Source organism: Mercenaria mercenaria, chromosome 11, assembly GCF_021730395.1.
Source record: "Mercenaria mercenaria strain notata chromosome 11, MADL_Memer_1, whole genome shotgun sequence".
NCBI lineage: Eukaryota > Metazoa > Mollusca > Bivalvia > Venerida > Veneridae > Mercenaria > Mercenaria mercenaria.
In genome coordinates, this window is record NC_069371.1 from 1,576,885 (window position 1) to 1,594,850 (window position 17,966).

The 17,966-nt window shown below is 36.0% G+C and overlaps 2 protein-coding genes across 2 annotated transcripts in view; both read left to right on the forward strand.

Moving 5' to 3' along the window:
- Positions 1-9,748, forward strand: part of LOC123531448 (E3 ubiquitin-protein ligase UBR4-like) — a 25,724-nt gene extending 15,976 nt beyond the window's left edge. Inside the window, exons 7-18 of the mRNA XM_053518355.1 lie at positions 379-549; positions 1,258-1,630; positions 2,331-2,508; positions 3,034-3,211; positions 3,723-3,854; positions 4,336-4,421; positions 4,999-5,066; positions 5,286-5,418; positions 5,807-5,871; positions 7,855-7,915; positions 8,731-8,908; positions 9,613-9,748. Of these exons, the coding sequence (XP_053374330.1) occupies positions 379-549; positions 1,258-1,630; positions 2,331-2,500 (714 nt within the window). The 3' untranslated portion in view covers positions 2,501-2,508; positions 3,034-3,211; positions 3,723-3,854; ... (5 more) ...; positions 8,731-8,908; positions 9,613-9,748. The remainder of the gene's footprint in view (positions 1-378; positions 550-1,257; positions 1,631-2,330; positions 2,509-3,033; positions 3,212-3,722; positions 3,855-4,335; positions 4,422-4,998; positions 5,067-5,285; positions 5,419-5,806; positions 5,872-7,854; positions 7,916-8,730; positions 8,909-9,612) is intronic.
- LOC128546938 (E3 ubiquitin-protein ligase UBR4-like) lies at positions 2,671-17,221 on the forward strand. The gene is made up of 20 exons (XM_053518356.1): positions 2,671-2,725; positions 3,034-3,211; positions 3,723-3,732; positions 4,336-4,421; positions 4,999-5,066; positions 5,286-5,309; positions 5,807-5,871; positions 7,855-7,915; positions 8,753-8,957; positions 9,613-9,751; positions 10,612-10,860; positions 12,259-12,398; positions 13,076-13,187; positions 13,411-13,581; positions 13,958-14,042; positions 14,406-14,535; positions 14,949-15,255; positions 15,570-15,711; positions 16,468-16,525; positions 17,084-17,221. The coding sequence occupies exons 1-16, from the start codon at positions 2,671-2,673 to the stop codon at positions 14,444-14,446; spliced, it is 1,689 nt and encodes a 562-aa protein (XP_053374331.1). The 3' UTR covers positions 14,447-14,535; positions 14,949-15,255; positions 15,570-15,711; positions 16,468-16,525; positions 17,084-17,221.
- The last annotated feature ends 745 nt before the right edge of the window (positions 17,222-17,966 follow it).

The following is a 17,966-nucleotide window of genomic DNA, read 5'->3' on the forward strand; positions in this document are numbered from 1 at the left end:
GGTTTGTACTGGTACAGAATCCAGGAACACTGGTTAGGTTAACTGCCCGCCGTTACATGACTGAAATACTGTTGAAAAACGGCGTTAAACCCAAAACAAACAAACAAACTTCATGAAAATTGGTCAGAATTTTTATCTTGATAATATCTAGGTCAAGTTCAAAACTGGGTCACATGAGCTCAAAAACTAGGTCACTATGTCAAATAATAGAAAAAACTACGTCATACTCAAAACTGGATCATGTGGGAAGAGGTGAGCGATTCAGGACCATCATGGTCCTCTTGTTTCTAATTTTCATTCGAAAGTACATAATAAAACCATGATTTCAAAAGATTAATTATTTCATACTTTATTGTCAAAAATCATTTGTATTTTCAGTTGCTGCTGTTTATTAGTGGATCAAGGGACAGATACAGAGAGATATGTGACCTTTACTTTATAGAGAAAAACCTGAATGCTGTCATTGAACAGTGTAACAAAAGTGGACTTTCCACTACCGAGCTTGCTCCACACAGTGTCATACTGCCATATGACTCTCTACTTGTTCTTGTAAGTACTTTGTTTAGTAACAAGTAAAGAGCTTCCATAGATGAGTCAGTAATGTTTTTATCTTAGAATCACCTCTTTTGATTTGAGCCCTACTTTGGTACTCTTGTGAGGAAACTGACTTTTTGAAGGTTGACTGTTCTACCAAGGTACCAAGGTGCTTGCCCTAGCCTGAAGTAATGTCTGTTGGGACGTCTAGGGAATGCCTATACTACTGAAACTGAAGTGTTGGCATTTAAAGTAAAGAAAGGTTACAAGTAATTTGTTAGGAAGAATTTTTTTTTAAAAAGGCATTTAGGTAGTTCTTCATTTTGAAGGTATTTTGAACAAAACACTCTTGTTTCAAAATTGTGGTGATTGCTTGTTGTTAGAAAATTTTTTAGTCTGTGTTGTACATTGTCCTTTTAAGCTTTTTGTTGGTTTCTGTTGAATTCAATTCTAGAACTGGAAAATAGGAAATTCTTGGGAAATTTATTCTTCTTTATTCTTACAAGATAAATTACCCCAGTACCCAAAAAATGGGGTAGTTCCTCTGTTTGCCATCCCATAGTGTGCCAGAAAAGACTACTTCCACATAGACTTGGTAAGATGTGTTTAACTTAAGTAGCTCTTAGAACTATATACTTATATATATTACATGGAAACTGTGTGATAATGTAAAAAATGAAACATATTGTGTAATTTTGATTTCCTATTCTTTTTGCCAAACAGATAGAGCAGTTGAAGGCATGTGCTGATATAGCTGCCAGCCGACCAGAGCAGTTGAAGGCATGTGCTGATATAGCTGCCAGCCGACCAGAGCAGTTGAAGGCATGTGCTGATATAGCTGCCAGCCGACCAGAGCAGTTGAAGGCATGTGCTGATATAGCTGCCAGCCGACCAGAGCAGTCGAAGGCATGTGCTGATATAGCTGCCAGCCGACCAGAGCAGTCGAAGGCATGTGCTGATATAGCTGCCAGCCGACCAGAGCAGTCGAAGGCATGTGCTGATATAGCTGCCAGCCGACCAGAGCAGTCGAAGGCATGTGCTGATATAGCTGCCAGCCGACCAGTGAACTGGCAGAAATACTGCTCCACAAACCAAGGTAAGGCTGTCTTCTTCTACATAAATCTAGGTAAAGTAAATCTTCTCAGGAGAGACAAAATATATAACTTTACGTTCTATACACTACATTCTGTTTGTATATATGCTTTTGGGAAAGAAGGATTACCTTTGTTAGAAAAATGCTCTTTGTAATGACTGTGACTCAATGCAGACTTGGAGCACCGGTATAAATTACAGACTCCGGTACATACCGGATTAACTAAATTTGAACGAAAATATCTTAAATGTATATATTTTGTAACCATGGTGATACTAACCCTAACCTTTTGTCAATATTTTATGCATATTGTACACTAAATGCATGCGGACATGTAAAAATATGCATATTTTTGCCGTGCGCTACAATTGATAATCACTTTCGGGCATGCGCAGAAGACTGCTCCAAGTCTGCAATGAGTTACATCGCTTTGTAATTCTGATTTTAATTTTTAGTGAAAAGTGGAACCAGTCTAAGACTTTTCAGGGAAATAATTCAGACAAAAGAATAACATTGTTTAATGGATTAGTCTCCCTTGATAATCCAGTCTGCTAAAATAAACTCGGCTGTATTGCACAAAACAATAAGCCTCATTATTTGTATGCATGTTTTGGTTTTAGCTCGGAACTGAGGCAGTTGAGCTCTGATTTTGACTGAGCCTAAGAATTTCATTTGTAAGAAAATCTGTACCGCACTATTTCAGGAGTTTTACCATTCCAGGTAAAGGCAAGTATCTCCCTGGACGAGGGTGTGGCACCAACACTTCTACAGCTGCTAGTGTGCTGTATGTGGAACAGCCGTCGTCAAGACAACACAGTCACAGGAAATAGCTGCAGGAACATCACCAAACAAACAGAAGAAGGACAAAGATAAAGACAAGGGTAAAAATGATGGTAGTTTTTTGTATAGTTACTTTTCACATTTTCTTACCACACATTGAGAAAATATCATTTAATTAATCAAGATTTACAGGCCACTAGGGAATATAATAGGTCAGTTTTCAGTGTTCACTTCAGATTTTCAGTAGGTCACATGACCTAATAATGCATCAGTTAAAAGATATATTGTTTGCTAATTACATGGCTGTACAAATTAGATGTACCACACTATGCAGAGAAGTTCAAAAATGCTATTTCTGGTATGAAACTGAGTGATACATGTATCAGTTGAAAAACTAGAATTCTGTTATCTTCTTAAGACCCAAAATAGACAAATGTAAATGTAAAGTTAAATAAATAATAAAATAAATAAAAAAATAATGCTAAGTTATGAAATGACAGGTAGTAATTCCGTTATCTAACTTTAAGGTTGTTAAAATTGACCCCAAAAGACTTAACGCTTAACATATTCACTGCTGACAGACTGTATGTAATGACTACTGTAGAGACACATTTCATATTTTGTAGATTCTGATGATGGACAGACACATGATGAGTCCCTGTGTACCACCTTGATACAGCTGTTAAACAGAACTACATGTATAGACAGAGATTTGATGATGCATTTTGTGAGGACATTCTTGCTGGAGTCCAACTCTATCTCCATTAGATGGCAGGCTCACTCTCTTATACATCAGATTTATAAGTAAGCTAGCTATGTACTTGATCTATGTTTCTGTTATGGAGTAGCTGTTAAAGATACTGTTTGTCTTCTGAAGATGCAGGTGTGGCAGTTTTTCTAGGAGTAGACTAAAAAGTGCCTTATCAGTACTAAGCTTCAAACATGTTGTGTATAAAAGTTCTTAAAATTGGCAACATTGTAGTTGCTAACTGCAGTGCAATGCAGTAGAAATGAAATAATGTAGATTGCTTGATACCATGATATCCCAAAATGATAAATGTTAAGATTTGTTTATTTCACACTTAGTTTTGTGACACCGTGATAGGAAAAATTGCCTCAGCATTATTTCATGGAAAAGCATACAGTAATGTAAATTCAAAAACTAACACTAGCTTGTCAAACAACAGAGATTTGAACAAAGTAACAGTCAGATACAGTTTTCAAAGCGGCAGTTTTGGTGTTTTACCACTAGTTAGCACATGATCTCATCTGATATTTTCATCAAGAACAAACAGAATTGTTATATATATTTCAGGAACAGGAAGGTGTATTAGATCAGTTATGGACATAGTGGAAGGAATTACCATTGTATGGACAAAAGGCATCCCAGTTTGTTGATCTCCTTGGCTACTTTGTTCTAGTCACACCACAAATATCAGAAAAGAAGGTAAAGGCTAAGTGTCCTGATAGTATCAGTAATCACATGTTAAAACACCTACATTTGCTTTCAAAAGCTGATTTGTATCATTGCTTCGTAAGAAAAATGTAAACTCTGTGATACAAACTTTTCAACTTTAATACCATAAATGGTCCTTAGTAGCTGCATTACCATTAGATTACTGCGTTATGGTAAGAGGACTACAGAGATTTATTTTTCCTTGTCATTTCATAATGTACTACATACCATAGCTGCTAATTTATTATGTTTACCTGTTGAATTCATAATGGGAATGGCTTATGTCCTTTGGTAGGAATGGTGTACAGTTTTTAGAAGTTACAGAGGTTAATTACTTTTTCAGCAATTCTTGCTGATGTTTTTATTCAAATTTGATGGAATCTTCATATAATTTTGCTGAACTTGCTATGCCAGTTAAAATCTGTACCCAGGTTGTTAGATTTTGAAAGAAAAATTACAATTACTTCCACAGACAAAGAAGTACCTTGATCGAGCCATTGACTTACTGAAGGATGAGAATCAAATACTAGCCAACCATCCTAATGCTCAGATATACAAGTAAGTTCTCACCTCAGTAGTGGATTATTGTTGTATTTTGCATTGCTCTGGAGTGAACACCATTACAAGGGGTCCAGTGGTTTAGGTTGCTGACTTCAAATCACTTGACCCTCACTGCTGTTGGTTCAAAACCTCTCTTTGGGTGCAGAATCATGTCAGGAAACCATTTAATTGGTTTGCATAAGTTGCTTGTTCTACCTGGTGGCTGAAATTATGTTCAGAGGGGCTCCTGGGGTCTTCCTCTACTATGAAAAGCTGGAAATCAAAATAGCAACTCTTTGAACACTGGAATGTACTGTTGTATAGTTGGTGTTTTTCTGGTTGGTGTTGTTCCAGAAACATTAATTAACTAAGAATTTTGTCTAATTGGAAAAAAGTATTTGTACTGTGGAAGAGCTGTTATCTGATGTATAAATAGAAGATATGAAACAATGAATATGAAATTTTAGATTTCTTCTTGGTTATAGTGTTTAGTTTACTGATACAAGTTTTTGTCAGGCATAAGATGCTTACATAGTTTAGAAATTTTAAACGTTATAATGCCAAGTATTAAATGTTTGAACATTTTACATTTCAGTATGTTGCAGGGCCTTGTAGATTTTGATGGGTATTATTTGGAGAGTGGCCCATGTCTGGTCTTACACAGTATGTGTTTTGATTATTTATGTATTTTTTTTAACATATGTGTAATTACTGATACCCTTTTCAAAACTTTGCATGTGTATGGAAATATTACTCATATGTTCCATTTTCTGCTGGCATTTTGCATATATGCAAGTGTTTAATACGAGCCATGTCATTGTTTAGTGGTGAAGTTGTCAGATATATTTGCACAGTTTTAAGTATTGATTGTTATTATCACAGAGCCTGAAGCTGTCAAACATCAAGGTAGATTCCAAGTTCACGACAACAACACAGATTGTGAAACTTGTTGGCAGCTATACCATCTCCAAAATATCCTTGAGGATCACTGAACTCAAGAGACTGAACTAAAATGGTATGTAAAATTGTTATTAGTTGTTGCGAATAAGGTAAAATTTAGTGAAAAAAAAAAAACAACCTGTCATGAAACTTGATACTTTATGGTAAAAGAGTAATTAACAATGTCCAGGATATTGTATTACATTTTTGTCAGTTTAGGGTCATAGTGATAATTTGATTATTACATTTTTATTTTTTTTTTGGTAATTTGTATAAATAAACCTTTATGAAGATGTTATAAAGACCTTACATGTAGATGAGCTCTGTACTTCGAAGTCATAAATTTTTGTTAGAGATCTCATTGTTACATCTACCCACAAGAATTTGAAATAACTTTCCATTTTATCTTTGAAAAAAGCAACAAAAAAACTATAAATTGATATCCTCACAATTATTGTTTTCAGGTACGAGTGATGAATATATATTACAACAACAGGACAGTACAAGCTGTAGTGGAACTGTAAAACAAGTAAGTCAACATCTGTAACTTCTTTATGAAAGCAAAATTTCATGCTTTTTAGCTTGACTATTCGAAGAATAAGTAGAGCTATCCTACACACCACGGGGTCAGCGTCGGCGTCACACCTTGGTTAAGTTTTTCGTTCCAGTCCACATATTGACAAAGTCTTTTGAGATTAAGCTCTGAAACTTTCAACACTAAGTCTTGTGTACCATCACCATGTCCAGTTTTAGGCAAGAGTACATAACTCCATAAAGGATTTTGACTGAGTTATGGCCCCTTTTAACTTAGAAATCTTGGTTAAGTTTTTCATACCAGTTCACATTTTGTGTAAAGTGTTTGTCTTATGGCTTGGAAACTTTTATCACTTGTTTATTATAACAGTCTCTATCTGTAGGCAAGAGTACATAACTCTGTCAACTATTTTTGCAGAATTATAGCCCTTTTTTGGACTTGGAAATCAGTACAATTTTTGTACAAGTTCATGGTTTGTCAAAACTATTTGACATGTGGCTTTTAAAGTTTGAACAAGTGTATATCATCATGATTTCTACCGGTAGGCAAGAGAACATAACTCTTGTCAAGGATTTTTGCTGAATTATGGCCCTTTTTGGACTTGGAAATTTGTTCAGTTTTTGTACAAGTCAGTCTTTTGTCAAAGCTATTTGACATGTGGGTTTGAAACTTTTAACACTAAATTATCATCATGATTTCCATCTGTAGGCAAGAGCACATAACTCTGTCAACTATTTTGGCTAAATTATGGCCCTTTTTGGACTTAGAAATCAGTTAAGTTTTTCAAACCAGTCCGTATTTTGCCTTACCTGTTTGTCATATGGCTTTTAAACTTTGACCACTTGCTTACTTTCATAGCCTACTTACCTAGGACAAGGACTTTAGCTCAGTTATGGCCCTTTTTTGGACATAGAAATTAGTTAAGTTTTGCATACCATTCGATATTTTGTCTGTTAACTGTTTGATATATGGCTTTGAAACTTTGAACACTTGTTTACCAACATTGTCACACATTACCATACAGTGCAAGACTTATCCAAATCCACAAATGCAGGTACAGTGTTTGTCTTATCAATTCCTTTTCTTTTGTCTGAAAATCTCAGGTAATATTTTGACCCTATACTTCTATCAATGCTTCGAATAGTCGAGCGTGCTGTCAACAGATAGCTCTCGTTCATTATGGGGTGTCTGTATTTGCAACAGATTTATAATTGCCGAGTTAAGAATTCCATAACAGGAAGTCATTGTCTATTTGATGAAAAGAATAATTTTCAAAATTAATTTTCCTACAACTCTGTTTTAAGTTGGGATCTGTATTTGAAATGGAAAAGTGAGTATTTTGTTGACCCTTGTTACATAAATAAAATACTTCTCAAATATTTCATTAAATCAGAACAAGTGGGTCCTTAATTGCATTATTTAAATTTAATGATCACTTACCTGTCTTTGCATAAGATATTCTAAGGTCTTGTGAGAAAAGGGGCCAGTATTTGCACATGGTCCAGGTGGATGACTTTGAACCATTTGTCCCTTACTATTGTGGATTTGAATCTCATTTGTGGTGTAGAATTCATTCCAGTGAGGAAACCCTCCAGCTGGCTTGCAGAATGTAGGTGGTTCAACCCAGGTGTCTGAAATAATGCCTAGAGGGGTACCTGAGGGTCCTCTGCCACCCTGAAAAGATGTAAAATTTCCACATGACCTATGATTGTGTTGGCATGAGTGTATCCCAACAAAAAATGATTGTCATATAAGGAAGTCAAGAAGCAAGCTTAGGGAAGGTTGATACTCTACCCTGCCTGCCCTTAACAGAAAATGCATTTTGCTCATTAGTAGTGATAAAAAAAGTTGTCTGCTGCTCCTAGGTGTGCGGAACCATCATTGAATCGAGCTCACATAGATACAAAATGGAATTTGATGGCTTACCCATTAACTCATTTCTGACAAATAAGTGTTCTTGGAACTTTTCAATTTCAGACCAGGACTTTGGCGCAAGGCCAGAAAGATGACACTTACTGCAGGTCAGACAGATACCAAGGTAATAAAGATGAGGTGTAGTAAATTTAATGATTGAGACCTATTTCTTACGTTGATTGTAGATTATATTCTCCAAACCTGCATTAACTACTTTCCATGATTGCTTCCTGGACTTCTGACCAGTTCTCTTGCCTTGTTAAGTTATTTTGAAAACTGCAGCCAAATTCTCTCTTCATAACATGAATCCATAACCTTCTGATCAGAAGGTTGAAACTCTATCCCTGTATATCTGAGCCTCTCTAAATTTTAATAAGTTGTTACGGAAGCAAAATATTTTTAAAAATATAATTATGGCCTATTTATGCAATTTGTTGTATGCAAAGGTAAATAATACTAGTGTAAAACAGGTACTTCATATTTTATAAGAACACAAGAATATAGGATAGGAAAAATTATAACCCGCCCGCTTAGCTCAGTAGGGAGAGCGTTGGTCTACAGATCGCGGGGATGTGAGTTCGATCCCCGGGCGGGGCTAATGTTCTCCGTGACGATTTGATAAAAGACATTGTGTCTTCAATCATTCGTCCTCCACCTCTGATTCATGTGGGGAAGTTGGCAGTTACTTGCGGAGAACAGGTTTGTACTGGTACAGAACCCAGGAACACTGGTTAGGTTAACTGCCCACCGTTACACGACTGAAATACTGTTGAAAAACGGCGTTAAACCCAAAACAAACAAACAAAAGGAAAAATTATAAGAATGCAGAAGCACTCTGATATCTTATGTAAAATTTTTGTAAACATAGTTTCACCTTTTGTACTGTTAAAATGATATTTATAGTTCTTCAGTAAAACAGAAGTTTAATGTATATTTCAGGTTGAGTTTTAAATTCTTATAGTGGCGTGTAATCTGATGATAGAATATGCTGATTTCTATGACAACCTTCAAGCTACCAGTGAGACATTACAGTGTCCACACTGCAGTGCCTCCATCCCAGCTAACCCTGGAGTTTGCGGTAACTGCGGGAAAGTGTGTTCCGGTGTCATAAATGCAGGTAAGATATCTCAGCCTCTTGTGTTCAGCCATAGGTTTATCCATTTTCAGTATGTATGGTTTTTCTAAGCATGATCTGCTTAGCACTTACCCTGCTCAATTTCTTAAATGATTGTGTCCATGTTTCAATTTGGACAGTACCATTAACTGTTTAAATTGGTGTTACCAAAAAGATACTGACTGAATAGCCAACAGTGCAGGTCTTGATCAGACTGCATGGATGTGCAGGCTGATTATGATCTACACTGGCCGTAGAGGCAGAATCAGTCGTGTCCAGCATGCTAATGGTTAGTGTCTGCAATAAGAGTATGTTTCAGAGTCTAAATCAGTAAACATGCAGGTTTATCAGACTGATTATGTGCAGGCTGATTATGTATCTACACTATAGCCTTGATGGCAGCACCTATCGTGTAGCTCTAATTTAGTTCCGGGTGCTAAGATATGTTCAGGCTATGGCATAATAATTATGAAATACAAACAGGGACTTTGTCGCATAATAATTGTCACAATTCCCAGTCTTATTTGTGTAATAGGAAAAGAAATCTGGTTGTGTTAAAATTTGACTTTTTATCCCGATATCGCATTGAACAGACTGGAAGACAGACCAAAACTGTGATGTCATTAGTCTGTCTATAAGCAAATACCTATCTTTTTATGTCACATTTGGTGCTAAAGATGTTCTGATGATTTTCTTTTTCGTTACAGAGCCATTAATTATGATGAGAAAGACCCGTTCCTGTGTAATGCCTGTGGCTTCTGTAAATATGCCAAGTTTGATTTCACCCCCACAGCCAAACCATGTTGTGCTGTAGATCCTATTGAGAACGAGGAAGACAGGAAGAAGGTGAGAAATTATACTGTTACCATGGTTACATATCCTCTCTTCTCTATTTTCCAATCTTGTGGTAACTTGTGACGATATTGTATTGAAAGACTTACTGGAACTCTATCAGCCAGCAAGAAATTTGAGATCCAAGAACAGCTCAAAACAACTAGTTATTCCAAAAAGCAAAACTGTGAGGTACGGTGGTTGTAGTTTTTCATCAGCTGCACCGAAGTTATGGAATGCTCTTCCAGCTACCATTAGAGACGCTAAAAGCTTAGATGCTTTCAAACGATCATTGAAAACAGACTTTTTCTTCAAGGTCTATTGAAACTCACTTTGCACTGAAAAACAAGCTTTGCAATGGAAATTATTTCCTATTCTTTATTGTTCTTTAAAATATCTAGTACAATTAAAATGTAATACCTTTTATTGTTGATATATATTTTTGTGTTGTATTGTATGTCCATATCATTCTGTGATATGTAGTTTGTACAGCGCTTTTGAACGTTTATTTTATAGATGAAAAGAGCACTATAAAAATCTGGTAAATAATAATAATATTGTTTCTGAATGATAGGGAGTTTATACAGATTTTGTGTTCAAATTTTATAGAGTTAGATCTCAAACTACAGACATCCTATAAGAGATTGGCAAGGGATTTTTCTTGGAGGAGATAATTAGGCATTTACCTGATAAATTGGGACAAATATTGAAGCATATACAGTTGATTCCACTTATTTGAATACTGATTATTGGAATATTCAGCTTAATATTTGGATACAGAGTTAAAGCACTAATCAATCCCTATATCATTCCAAATAATTTTTTTGTATATGGACAGATAAATTTCTTGATTCAATGGTTGATGAATATTTCAGGCTATAACAATTATAAATTTGCTGTTGGAGAAGGCAGACCGAATCTTTAAACAGTTACAACTGCATCGTCCAGCACTGGAGAACCTGGGGATCCAGGTAGCTGAGCACAGCACTGGCAGACCAGAAGATGGTGATGGACAGGGGGGAGGAGTGCCAGGATCAGCTGTGAATAAGTCTATACAACAACTAGCCCTGAAATACTGGGGAGAAAGCAAATCTTCTTTTGACGAACTCAGCAAAATTATACAGGTAACTGAAACATAATTATATCAAGTATTATTTATTTTTTAACCATTTCCCTAATAAATGGTAGAAGATCATTACAAATTAATATGTTCATGATTGTTCAGCTTCTTAAGTTATTTTCTTTATTTTATGGTAGATAGCTATGACATGAAAATTTATCTCTAACCTAGTCTTTTAAAATTGTTGCATTACAGCAATTATAATTGTGAGACATATTGTTTTTGCCCTGTCCGTCCGTCCTTCACACATTTCCGACCAATAACTGGAGAACCTTTTGACCTAGAATCTTCAAACTTCATAGGATGGCAGGGTTTATGGAGTAGACACCCCTTATTGTTTTTGAGGCCACTCCATCAAAAGTCAAGGTCACAGGGGCCTGAACATGGAAAACAATTTCCGATCAGTAACTTGAGAACCACTAGATCCAGCATGTTGAAACATTTGATTTTGGGGTCACTCCATCTAAGCCCAAGTCACAGAGGCCTGAATATGGAAAACCATTTCTGATCAATAACTTGAGAGCCACTTGACTTAGAATGTTGAAACTTCATAGGGTGATTGGACATGCAGAATAGATGACCTCTATTGATTTAGGGGTCACTCTATTAAAGGTCCAGGTCACAGTGGCAAGAACATGGAAGTCCATTTCCAGTCAATAACTTGAGAACCATTTGATCTAGAACCTTCAATCTTCATAGGGTAATAGGACTTACAGAGTAGATGACCCCTGTTGTTTTTGGGGTCACTCCATGAAAGGTCAAGGTCACAGGGTACATCCATACTAGATGAAAGGTCAAGGTCACAGGGACCTGATCATGGAAAACCGTTTCTGATCAATAACTTGAGACCCACTTGACCCAGAATGTTGAAACTTCATAGGATGATTGGAAATGTAGAGTAGATGACCCATTTTGATATTTGGGTCACTTGATCAAGGGTCAAGATCAAAGGGACCAGAACATTGAAAACGGTTTCCGATCAATAACTTGAGAACCACTTGACCCAGAATGTTGAAACTTTAAAGGATGATTGGACATGCAGAATAGATAACCCTATTGATTTAAGGGTCATTTGATCAAAAGTCAAGGTCACAGGGGCCTGAACATGGAAAACGGTTTCCAGTTCATAACTTGAGAACCATTAGGCCAAGAATGTTGACACTTAGTGGGATGATTGGACATGCCAAATAGATGATCCATATTGCAGCCAACCATCAGTGTCTCTTTGACTTTAGCTCCTGTCTCCTATTGACTTATTTCCTATTATGACTATGTATTGGGGGAGACATGCGCTTTTCTACAAAAGCATCTTCTAGTATCTCTCTGATACATCTATGAAATTTATTTTACTTTCTAATGAAAGTGTATGCTGCAATATAAATTTATAAATGTATGTTTACAGAAAGTGTTAGCATGTAGAAAGGAGCTGGTAGACTATGAAAGACAACAGAGACAGGCTGTAGCCACCAGCAGTTCCCCAGTCACAAGCCCTAGAGACCCACCCGTACTTAAACAACCTGTCAAGAAAGCAGAGAAGTTCAGGTATGGGTACAGATAATATGATTATTTGGACTCAGATTTTTAGGGTTTAAAGCTACTCACATTCACTGTTGGCATAAAAGTGTCTTTATTTACAGCTTGGTGATCTGCAGAAGTAACAAAACGGAGTGGAAATTTGGTTTAAATTAATTAAGTTGTAGCACAAAAGCTTGTGTGAAAAATGGCATATCTACATCCAGATACATTTCATTATAAAATACTATAAGACCTAAAGCATATGTACTAAATATGTTTTTCAATTGAAGAGCACTTTCAGTTAATTTGATACATTATGAAAATTTAATTGATTTAAATCAGATTAATGAATATTAAAGTTAGGATAGTCACTAGTGTCTAATGTTGATTAATTATAAAGAGTGAAATTGGTGCAAACTGATTTAGTTGTTGTAGGGAACACCTTGAGCCATTCACACATTTCTTCATGAATCAACTTGAAATGTTTACCAAATCTGCAAACTTTAAGAATCTCTGGTATTGTATATTTTGCATTTTGAATTGAAGTTGAGTTCTTGTATCAGAGTTTCCTTAGTTAGATATTTCTGTGTTGACATCACTTCAAATCATGAAAAAGAAATGATGATACTGTGTTAACTGATGTTGAAAATCTTACGGGATAATTTTGAAACAAAGGAATATGCAAATTTCCTGTATCATTTCAGTGGCAAGCCAAGCCATTGTTTTGGAAGTGCAAGTGCAGCTGTGGAACACTGTATAACATTGATACGAGCCCTTGTCACCAACACCAACCTTAGACATATACTCTGTAGTCAGGTAGGGAATTCCTTTCAAAACTTTTCAACCCTAGCATCTCTCTCACACATTCCACTTTCAGACTAGAATGAATTTATAATACATGTACCCCAACAATAAAAATTAATTCAATAATCCCAGATTTTTAAATGTACTTAGGAAACTATGTTTTCGGTTTAACTACTGATATAGTTAGTTTAGTATTTTAGTTAAAGTTAAAGTTATTGAACTATTTTTATCACAGGGTATGATTCAGGAGTTGATAGATTTCAACATGCGCCAAGCCACACTACACGTAAGATCCCTGCTCTGCCTACTGACAAAAGACAACAGGCGTGGAACAGGGAAAATGAACAACATTATAATGACTCATATATCAGCAGCAGTCAAAGGACATCTGTCCAACCCAGATCTTGTAAGATTCTGTTCATGTTTTATCATAGGTAAAAAACCAATGGTGATTGACTTTGAAAAGAATTTAATCAGTATCCAGTTGAATGATGTCTTTGTAATAAAGAATTTCTGCATGAGACATGCAACAGGTGAATGTTAAGTTGTGTACAGTGAAAGTTGTATTAAACAGCCTACCAAGGCAGGGACCAATCTGGCTACTTAGACATGTTAGAACAAAAAGTAAATCTAGGAAACTAGTTGACTGGCCGCTTAGGGGCAAAAATGACTGGTGTAGACAGTGGGTCGGGGGTAGGGGTTTGAGTGGGGGTGGGGTGGGGGGGCTAAGACAGGTTTTCACCTGTATTTTAAGGCCATAACTGATCTTTTTTGTAACCCAGGGTTCTTCTGTGAGACATGAGATACTGTTGCTGGCTAACTCCCTTAAACAAGAAGATACATGTTGGGAATTCAGGGTGAGATGTGGTAAGTTGATTTACTACTTTGATCCAGTTTATTCACGATCACCTTTAAGGTAAACAATGACAGTTAGATGGACTTACTTTCCTAGAAATGGTGGCTGTATATTTTGTGCAAAAGTATTAATTCACTGTAAGAGTTAAAAGCAGACTCCTGCAATACTGGCCTGTCAGTTAATATTCATGCCATAGACAGGAAAGATCATAAATTATTATTGTTACAACCTTCATTGTAACTTTTGTTTGAAGATTATTACGAAATTCTCCAGTCATCTTACTGTGATAAAATTCGGCGATATATGACCTTTTTGTGTTGGTTCACCGTAAAACCCAACTCATTCATTTATTACTGTGATAAAATTGTTTTCAGTGATGCGACTCTTCCTGATGGGAATGTCCGAATGCAGCTGAAACAACTGGTTATTATGGAATGTGTGACATTACCCTGTCTAAGGATACTCCAACATCTGATTAGACCAGACAAGTCACAGATAGCTAAGGTAAGTTATCAGGGCTTCCGAAATTGCTGGTTTCTTGGTTTGGCCTATTTTTCAGACCGCTTCTATAACTCTTTGGTTTTTCAGTCAAAATTAATTTCATGCTTCTTTCCTGAGATAAGTGCTGAAACTAGATATCAACAGGTAGTGACCAAAAAAAAAATGATACAGTTGTATTTTGTTAAGAAGCTTCAGGTTCTCAACTAGTTAAAAGAAATACAGTTCATATAATGTTGTGTAACTTAACATACATCAAGAAAACAAAGTCCGCTATGAGCAGTCGTGGCTTCAGAATTAATCGTGAAAAATATTAAATCTTTCAAGGCAAGGTTCTGTAAGTGATATGTTGGGCTGGTTGCAAATAAACAACAAAAAATGTCATGTGTCTCTATAAAGAAACTGTCTTGTATTTTCAGCAGTGCAGCAGACGACACCAACAGCAGAGAAGAATGAAGAAATTACTGAGAAACCATCAGAAAAAGATAAATCTGTTGAGAAGACTGAAGTTCGGGCTTGTTATCTTGAGGAGAAATATGCCACTAGATGGCGTACCAAGATGTGGAAGGTTCCCGGTGTTCCATTGAAGCCGACACAAACAACTTGGCTGCAGCAGGCTATATTCTCACCATCGTCCCAGTCAGCAAGACAGACAGCCAACAGGGTGATTGAGTATATAGCTTAGGTTCCATCTAGGAAGAAAGAAATTGAGGACATGCTCACAGGGTAATGCTATATGCTCTTTCCATACATCTTCAAGTTTCCACACAGAAACACTGCTTTAACCATTGTCAATCTTTCCTCATAATTTGTGTTCAGAGTATGGTAGAAATGTTGTATTACCTTGCATTATTATCTTAAAATGTAAAATTCCTCTTTTGCAATTTCTCTAATTTGTTCAGTATTTGCAAATGATCAACCAGGAGATAAGAGTTTTCCTGTCCAAATTTTGCAGTTTTAATATTTAGCCTATATATTAAATTAAACACAGAGTTAAGGTTCTTTTCTCAGTTTAAAAGTAGAATTATTTCATTCTGCAGGTATTTGGATCAGGTGGGCAAGGCTTGAGAATGTCCCCAGGAGTTCCTATCCCTCTATGGTAGGATTATACAACCAACCCATTGGAAACATTACCTTGCTATCAAGGGGGTGTTACTCAAACTTGGAGATCTGATCACCAAGGTAAGTGTTTGTACTAAAATTTGTTAAATGAGTAAACTCCTTTTACAGCAGTATATCAGTAATTTTCAAAAAATTAGTGTGACTTCCAGTATTTCTTGATTTGGTTCCTGTACAAGGAATTTCATAGTAATTTCAACTTTCCAATGTGAATAAGAGGTAGAAAGCATATGACTTTAAACATGCTTTAATTAAATTGTCATAGAGAGGCCTCACATGCCCTAGTACTATACTGGCAACCTTTGGATATGTTTCTGCTTTGGAGGCTTTGGTCCTACAAAAGTTTTAACTAAAAGGTTTCTAAAAGGTTGAAAGCTGCTTTTATAGAAAGTATTTTAACAATGTGTTTTGGAAATTGAGGTTTAACATTTACATGTATGTTAGTATTTTCACAATGTATGGTACCTTTGATCAGTGTCTTTAAAAATGGATGAAAATACATGTACCATCTAAACCTTGGGATGCTGATGTTTATTACATATTTTTTCAGTAAATTATTGAAATATTAGAGTGAAATATATCTGATATTTCACAGTGAAAAATACCAAAATATATTTTTCACTGGTAAGAAACTATAAAATGGGTATTTAGTCAAAACGTGAAATAAACAGCAAATTTGTTTCACATGTACGGTACACCATATCTTACATTTTTACTTGTTGTTGTACCACTTGTGAAAATATTGTATCTTGGTGTTCACTCGTGAAAGATATTTCAATCTTACACTGAAACAGACATATGTCTTACATTTATTTGTAGGAGGTGGAGAAACTACATTACCTTGAGGAGACAACACTGAGTTCTGATCTGGCACAAGGTTTTGCTCTAAAATCTCTCACATGGTATAGAATTTCCCAGTCTAGGCACTGGATATGTCTGAGATGCTCTTGAGTGTCTCCCATCTAACTAAGAGACCAGTACTGGTTCTTCCCAGGAAAGACGGCTGTGTGTGTATGGGTGTTATACACTAGGCATGTTAAAGAATCAGACTGTCTATTTGCAAAGAGCTGGGCTAAGTTAGCTGGACAGGCCTATATCTAAAAGGATTTCTCTTTCTCTCTGTTTTAGGGGCTTTGTCTCACTCTGTCCCTCTGGATAGATCGCTCTGTGTCTGTACCAGTAGAGGATGAATTTCGCACCCTGTGTGGCTGCCTTTGTGCTATGTAAAGTGCCTTTGAAGTGTTTATCATGAAAAGGGCACTATATAAATTTGGTATAATAAATAATAATAGCAGTTACATGCAGAGTAAGCAGTAGTACAAATAAAGTAGTAGAGATTTAGGTTCAATGTATGCTTAAGTTTTTATATATTATAAAATGGAAATAGATACAAAGTTCTGTGCAGGGAGAGTTGATTTATATTTTGCTCTTACAGAGTTACTGTCCCTGTTTGTTCAACAAAAGGAGATAAAACAGCACTACAAGAATAGACTGGTTGGTTACGTCCTGAATGGATATCTCTCACTGAAGAAACTTCTGTTGCAGAGAACTAAATTGATAGATGAGACACAGGATAAACTGTTAGAGCTCCTCGAGGAGCTTACTACAGGTATGTTCTTACAGGTCTATCTTTGCAGTATAGATGAGATTATGGAAGAGTTCAGGGAATCTTTTTTTTGGGAATGAAAGTTTACATGTCTGACTGTGTCACAGTTCTTGGTCTTAATATGTTCTGATGTGGGTAAATGTGATATTTATTATGTTAGGGAAGGCAGTATTTCATTATTTTGACAATGTGTTAATGGTAAAATCTGAGAGGTTAACCAAATGTGTTACGTTTATTCCTGTATTGAACAATGAACCATTTAGTTGTTTACATGTATATCTGAAGATTATAGAATAATCAGTATAAAATTATTCCTTTGATTTTAATTCTACAATGTAACAGCATAGTTTTTTTTTGTAAGAAGTGATAGTGTTATTCTGTTTAATAGTTGATGGAAACTGTTAATATTATTATGTAATTAACAGATCAGAGATCTCTGGTTATATGTACCCAGTAATGTTGTGGTAATGTTTATAACAGGTACAAAGTCTGAGACAAAGGAATTCATGCAGGTGTGTGTACAGACTATACAGAAATATCCACTAGATGACAAAGTGTCACCTGTCTTCCTGTCCTCATATTTGAGCGACTGTGTAGCATCATCTTTCCAGTTAGTACATCCTTGTACATACCATTATAAAAGCTGGCGACTAAATTGTATACACGTAAAAGCTGCCAGTCAGTAGTCAGAATCTTTCCCCAAGGTCCAGTG

Excerpts from the sequence above, each read along its gene's own strand:
- LOC128546938 (XM_053518356.1), top strand. The coding sequence starts at position 2,671 with ATGCATCAGTTAAAAGATATATTGTTTGCTAATTACATGGCTGTACAA. Across the intron at positions 8,958-9,612 it reads CATAGGTTTATCCATTTTCA|AGCCATTAATTATGATGAGA; the intron begins GTATGTATGGTT and ends TTTTCGTTACAG. Across the intron at positions 12,399-13,075 it reads AAGAAAGCAGAGAAGTTCAG|TGGCAAGCCAAGCCATTGTT; the intron begins GTATGGGTACAG and ends GTATCATTTCAG.